The 7516-nt window shown below is 39.1% G+C and overlaps 1 protein-coding gene across 1 annotated transcript; it reads left to right on the forward strand.

The window, feature by feature from the left end:
* Positions 1 to 7150, forward strand: MRPL15 (mitochondrial ribosomal protein L15). Its single transcript, XM_006085276.3, has 5 exons — positions 1 to 164; positions 1184 to 1338; positions 1914 to 2079; positions 5303 to 5426; positions 5899 to 7150. The coding sequence occupies exons 1-5, from the start codon at positions 57 to 59 to the stop codon at positions 6234 to 6236; spliced, it is 891 nt and encodes a 296-aa protein (XP_006085338.1). The 5' UTR covers positions 1 to 56; the 3' UTR covers positions 6237 to 7150.
* Positions 7151 to 7516: the final 366 nt, after the last annotated feature.

Here is a 7516-nt window from a genome sequence, read left to right on the forward strand (position 1 = left end):
TCACGTGGGCTCGGAGGTGGCGGAGGGCACCTGCGCTGGTTCCCGGCCGGCGCGTCATGGCGGCTCCCGCGGGAGGCGGTGGGGCCAGGGGTCTGGACTTGATCCGGGCCCTGCCCCGCGTGAGTCTGGCCAACCTAAGGCCGAACCCAGGCTCCAAGAGACCGGTAAATGGCTGGTGACGGTGCGGGGCAGCGCTGCGGCGGGGCGAGGAGAGCGGCCTTTCCCTGGGGCCGCGCCGGATGGACGGCTCCTTTCCCGAAGGGCGGGGGATGAGCCTAGGGTTCCGAGCCCCTGGAGCCTTCATTGCTCAGAGTCTTCCCACGTGGTCCCGACTCTCCATAAGGTTTACATTTAAAAGCATAATTAAGCTCAGCCGGGTGTAGCTCAGCGGTTGAGCATTGACCCAGGAACCAGGAGGTCACCAGTTCCATTCCCGATCAGGGCACATGCCCAGATTGCAGGAGGCAGCCAATCAATGATTCTCATCGTTGATGTTTCTATCTCTCTCTCCCTCTCCCTCTCCCTTCCTCTCTGAAATCAATAAAAATATATTAAAAAAATAAAAGTAAAAGCATAATTAAGTGAATTAGGGAGGAGGAGCGAAGTCGCAAGAACTGCAAAAATGATTGCTTTATTCAGAATTGGATTTAAAATGAAGTGCTTTTCCAATATATTTTGGTCTTCATGGGAAAGATTTGAATTGATTTGTTACATTAAATGTCTTTTTGAAAACCACTGAATACTGTCATTTCGAAAACCAATCCTTGCTTTTGTGAGGTGCCAGGAAATAGTATTTTCTTTATAAGTTAATCTTTAAAATAATGTAGGTAACAATGACATATTTACAATTAATTGCAGAATGAATTTTCTTGAATATCCTGTATCCTTGTTTGTTGTGGATGTTTAATTCTAGGGTTTTTTTCAATGCCAGATTGTCATAGAATCTCTATCCCCGTTCCATCTTGGGATCCTTGCCTTTGAAACACAACTTGGACTTTAGAAGAATCAGCTGCACTTCAGAAGCAAAGATACTGCTTTAGAGTTTGCAGACATTAGAGCAGCTAGAATTGTAGCTAGTACTGGTTGGTTGGATGAATAAATGGCATGCAAAATATACAGTGAAAAGGTAAAATAAATTTTTAAAAATGCATCTGTGGATTATAAAACTCTTTTTTCGTTTTAGGAAAGACGACCAAGAGGTCGGAGAAGAGGTAGAAAATGTGGCCGAGGCCATAAAGGAGAACGGCAGAGGGGAACCCGGCCCCGACTGGGCTTCGAGGGAGGCCAGACCCCGTTTTACATCCGAATCCCCAAATATGGGTTTAATGAAGGACATAGGTAAGGTTCCTTTTGGTTTGTAAAGTAAAAATCCCTAATTTTCACTGAGAATCACCTAAAAAAAATAGCTTGGTAGAAATGTAAATTCACTTTGAAACCAACTTTTGCTACTGTTTCTCTGAACCATTTTTGGTAATGAAATTTAGCCGGATTAGTAGGAAAAAAAAAAACCCAGACGTTGCACTCAGACCTGCAAAATGGAGATGAAAATGCCTGCTTTTGTGGCTGTTCAGAGGCTTAGCAAAATATATATAAAAATGTGGCCCATAGTAGTCATCCAATAATTAATGCATAATTCAGATAATGGGTTACATTTTCCACAGTTGTTTATTTGTGTAAATGAGTGAAATAAATGTTTAGAGAGGTAAATTATTTTTAGTGGAAAGTACTGGTTTTGTTTCATTACTAAAAATCAAGCAATATTACATATTTTTGTTGTATTCAGGAGGGATTTATTTTGTTAAACCATCTGAATTGATGGAGGAAAACACAGGACAGAGCTTTGAGTTGATATGGTGAACTTACAAAAGATAAGTTTGACTGAGTTTTTCAACCTTTACTTTCTTGTTTTGTAGCTTCAGACGTCAATATCAGCCTTTGAGCCTCAACAGACTGCAGTATCTTATTGATTTGGGTCGAGTTGATCCTACTCAGCCTATTGACTTAACCCAGCTTGTCAATGGAAGAGGTGTGACCATTCAACCATTTAAAAGGGATTATGGTGTCCAGCTGGTAGAGGAGGTAAATCTGGATTCGATTTATTTTGGAGTTACATAGAAGACTATTTCTGATTTCCATTTAATCAACACTTTGCCTTCTTTTATTTTTATCTTTTTCAGTTGTCATAACCAGTATGTAGTAGTGATTGTGTTTTAGAAAGCCAGCATTTTTTATTGAGGGATCCCTGTTCTTGGGATGTTCTTCTGTGTATCCATTCATTCAGCTTGCTCTGTCACTTCTTTTTCTCTGTTCAGATGTCATCATACCAGGATGATCTTTCTTTCACGAGGGAGCGCTCACACATCCCACCTCACCCCCTTGTACATTATTAATCAACTACTCCTGTTTCTTATATATATGTCAGTAACATAGCTGTGTCCACTAGAGGGAAGCATATGTTTATGGAAAAACCTTTTAAGATTCCTTTGAAAAGGAAACCTTATGGATAAAAGTATCCTATATAATAAAAGGCTAATATGCAAATCGACCAAATGGCAGAATGACCAGTCACTGTGATGTGCACTGACCACCAGGGGGCAGACACTTAACACAGGAGCTACCCCCTGGTGGTCAGTGCGCTCCCACAGGGGGAGCACTGCTCAGCCAGAAGCTGGGCTCATGGCTGGTGAGCGCAGCGGCGCTGGCAGGAGCCTCTCTCACCTCCGTGGCAGCACTAAGGCAGTTGGACATCTCCTGAGGGCTCCCGGACTGTGAGAGGGCACAGGCCAGGCTGAGGGGATTCCCCCCCCGCCCCCCCTGCACAAATTTTGGGCCCCGGGCCTCTAGGTCCCAATAATATGATCTGAAAAGAGAATACCAAATACATAATTAAGCCTCAATATTCTACTCTGAGTGTAATTAACCTGTGGAAAAATCCATGACCTCATTAGCCATTAAACTGCAAATCCCTACAGCTTTTAAGCATGTGTCTATTAATCTAGCAGAAATAATTCTGAAAACTGCACTAGTGCAGTGGTTGAATAAGCACAATTACACATCATTTACAGCTTTGTAAATTGTTTGACCCTCAGATTTGCAATAAATAGTAGCTATTAAGACTCTTGTTATCCTTCAGCACAATAATACCAATTTGGGAGTATATGTTCATAAGCAGCAGTTGCCAACCTTTCGGACCTCACAGACCACCAGTGGTCCACGGACCACTGGTTGGCAACCACTGCCCTAAAGCAGCAATTTTCAACCTTTTCATCTCATGGCACACATAAACTAATTACTAAAATTCTGTAGCACACTGAAAAATATATTTTTTGCCGCTCTGACACACACAAAAAATAGGTATAATTTTGTTTCATTCACAATGGACAGATAGTGTGTTGGCTGTTGTTATTTTTTAATTTAACAATCTAAGGGAAAAGAGGTCAGTGCCCCTGACTAAATAGTTAGGTATTGCACGTTTTAAAAATTCTTGAGGCATACCAGTGTGCCATAGCACACTGGTTGAAAATCACTGTTCTAAAGGAAAAGCAAAAAAACCCTAACTGATAACAAAGATATTCCTAAAAATGCTTTATATATCACTGAAAACAATGGAGCTAACCCCAATGCCCAAGGATAGGGAAATGGTTCAGCACTAATGGCATAGTAATTAAGAATCACAGGTAATATGATAAAATGTTATTTTACTGAGTCAAAGATGCCAGTGATTATACAAATGCAGACCAGAATTATACATGGAAAGAATGTGAGAAAATATGTCTTGAAATTGATGGAATATTTTTGAAATATATTAAACATTTATAATTAAGGAAAGGAACTTGATTGGGAGCCAGCTTATTTCAACCACACCAAATTAGCTAAATATTTTTATCACCACAAAAAGAAAGGTAATGCTACCATCTTTTTATTTTTGTCAGAATGTTTTGAAATTAAAGTAAAATATAGTACATCCTAACTAAAGTGACCCAAAACAGAGCTTTAAAGTTTCAGTACTGCATTTTTTATTGTTAACCATTTTCAGGAAAGATAGACTATTATTATTATCAGTTTAGAGGCTATAGTAAAATCGGTAGTGAATCAAAGTAAATTTCTATTGTCCTTTTTTGCCTTTTTCCCTAGAAGGGCCTGATCCCTCCAAAGCTCTGATATGATTGTCAGATCTTTTGTTCTTTTGCTGGTTCCAGTCCACTCATCCCCCTCTTTAACCATCTCTTGGCCTCTTGCTTATTTAGAGATAAGGAAGTTAAGTTTTTATATCATACTAGTGGCCTGGTGCAGTATTCGTGCACATTTAAAGGAAATTAATTAGAAGGTGGCACTTGGGGCAGGACGGGCGGGATGCCCTGGAGCCAACCTCCTGCGGTCCCTCCCTGGCCGGCTGCACCTGGGGTGGCACCGCGGCTCGAAGGGTGTGAGCAGGGTCCCTTCCGTAGGTGGGGTTCCTCGGCCTGGCCTGCGGGGATCAAGCCAGAACTGGCTCTCTGATATCCCCCGAGGGGTCCTGGAGTGGGAGAGGACACTGCAAAGTTGCTGTCGCTCGGCAGCTCCTGTGTTGAGCATCTGTTCCCTGGTGGTCAGTGTGTGTCATACCACCGGTCAGCCGGTCGCTTAGCTTTTTTTACATATAGATGGCATAGTGTGGTTCAGAACACAGACACTTGTGACTAAGCTCCCGGATTAACCCTAGCTTTGTGATGTTGGGCAAGTTACTTAACTTCTCTGCTTCAATGTACCCATCTATGACATTGGTTTAGCAGTAATTCTGCCGTAGAGTTGTTATAATTTTTAATACAGTCTATAATTAATGAAGTACTGGGAATGAGTAAATTGGTGTCTACTAAATACATCAAATGAAAATAGTCATCCCCACTTACAGGAAATAAAAATTGGTAAGATAAGATGATGTTGTTGATAGGATGTCAAAGCAGAGGTATTTAAAGTAGGAATGACTAAAAAAATAAAATTAAAAAATAAAGTAGGAAATGGCCTGGCGGGTGTGGCTCAGTTGATTAAGTATCATCCCATGCACCGAGAGGTTACTGGTTCAATTCCTGGTCAGGACACATGCCTGGGTTGCAGGCTGGATCCCTGGTGGGGGCGTGCAGGAGGCAGCCCATCGATGTTTCTCTCCCTGTCTCTAAAATCAATAAAAACATTTTTTTAAAAAAGTAGGAATGACTGTTACATTGTAAGCACTTTGGAAGAGAAAATACTATAAAAAGGAAGCTTGCCATATTAACTTTTATTCAAAATATCTACTAACAGACGTTGTTTTGACATGTTATAGGGTGCTGACATCTTTAAGGCAAAAATTAATATTGAAGTACAGTTGGCTTCAGAACTAGCCATTGCTGCAATTGAAAAAAATGGTGGTGTTGTTACTACAGCCTTCTATGATCCAAGGAGTCTAGGTAAGCTTGTTCTGCAGTCATTTTCTTCTCTCCCTCTTTGTCTAATCCTGGCTGCCATATGAGGATTTTAAAAATCCTCATGGTTATTTGACTTGCAGCTCAGGCACCTTGGATTTCTTATTAGTGGTGTGGCTAGTATATCTTTTAATTACTTGAGCTAGTATATCATAAAGAGGTTTAGTTTTTGTTTTTAAAATGAGGCTTAAATATGATGTTGCCTATGTGTAAGAAATTCATTATTTGTTGATAACCCAGGAGTAACTTTGATTTTTAAGATGCAAACTTTTGAAAATGAAGTGTTTCAATTTGCTTACTACTTAAGACAAGTGTATTTATAAAACAAGTTCTTAGAATTAAGTCCTGATCTTAGTAATATTTAAAATTTAATAATGAAAATAATTATTAAAGAAGATTATTATGCATATAACCAGTATTTGCATTTTTCTTTTTTTTATTTAAAAATGTTTTTTAGACATTCTATGCAAACCTGTTCCATTCTTTCTGCGGGGACAACCCATCCCAAAAAGAATGCTTCCGCCCGAAGCCTTGGTCCCGTATTACACCGATGCAAAGAATCGTGGTTACCTGGCGGATCCTGCCAAATTTCCCGAAGCAAGACTGGAACTTGCCAAGAAGTATGGTTATATTTTACCTGATATCACTAAAGATGAACTCTTCAAAATGCTTAGTACTCGAAAGGATCCAAGGCAGATTTTCTTTGGTCTTGCTCCTGGATGGGTGGTGAATATGGCAGATAAGAAAATTCTAAAACCTACAGATGAGAATCTGCTCAAGTATTATAGCTCATGAATTCCCTTCCAAGAAAGCAGAATTGTAAGAGAGTACTGGAAAGGGGAATAAAACATACGTATTTCTCCTTGCATTTTCTTAATTTGTGATTCTCCAGATGCCCTTTTTTTTTATTGTTTTTGGCATGATCATACCTTTTTTTAAAAAATCTAAACTTAAAATGTTCTAAACTAGGACTGCATAGAGGAACTGAAATGGCATGGGTTCTGTTTCAAAGGTACAAACGCCCTGGTGGTTTGCCAAAGGAAGATTATAACATTTAGAATATTTCTAGATTTTTTTTCATGATCTTTTCATCTAGGTCTTACCTTATTATTATTGTAAATCAGAATGAACTTTCAAGTGGGATGGAATTGATTTGCAGACCTGCTCAGTCACGGTTAGAATTAGTGAGCTGGTGCCCCCTCTTAATCAGTAGCCCCGAAGAAGCCCTGCTACCCAGGGTTAAAATGGTAAGCCTCCAACTCAAGGAGATTATGGTATGGGATGTGAGTTTAAGGTTTAAGACTGGTGAATGGCTTCTAAGTAGTATGATATTTGCTATCAAAACTGAAACAAAAATTCCAAGTGAATTTTCTTAAGTGATGCATAGACAATTCAGGAATAAGTTACTAATGTTTTTTTCTTGAAGAAAGTAAGTGTTCTAAATCTTATTAATATGCATTTACTTATTTCATAAATATTGGAGATCTTTGTCTTTCAGTCATTTTAAATGATGTCGAAAAATTGCTCAGTGAGAATAAAAGCCATAAAAACAATTGGTAATGTGAAAATTAAGCACAGTTAATTAATGTGAAAGATTCAGCAGTCAGTAAGCTTATTTAGGTTTTCAAACATATGCTATATCTACCACAGTAGAAGTGAAAGATTACCAGCTCTATATTTTCTTAAAATAAAAAATTTAAAAATCTAAATGATGCAATATTTTGTTTTGTTAACTTACTTACGTCATATACTATTAACCTGAGATTCAATTTATAAAGTAATTTATGTACCAATAATATATCTCAGTTTTTATTCAAGATTATATAGTTTGGCTTGTTATTAAACTACTCCTTAATACAGAACTTGGGAGAATCACTATTAGGACCATCTTCTATGATAGCCACCTAGAAAATTTAAAAAACGTTTTTATTTTTCAGAGACCCAAGTGACAGAGTTGGGGTGTTTGAATTAGTTTTGGCTCCATTGGTAGGAACCTCAAATCACAGTTGCTTAAATGAGATAAAGTACAGAGACCAGTTCAGGGCTGATTGCTGGCTCTGCTCCACAAAGTCTCA

Source organism: Myotis lucifugus, unplaced genomic scaffold (assembly GCF_000147115.1).
Source record: "Myotis lucifugus unplaced genomic scaffold, Myoluc2.0 scaffold_17, whole genome shotgun sequence".
Lineage (NCBI taxonomy): Eukaryota > Metazoa > Chordata > Mammalia > Chiroptera > Vespertilionidae > Myotis > Myotis lucifugus.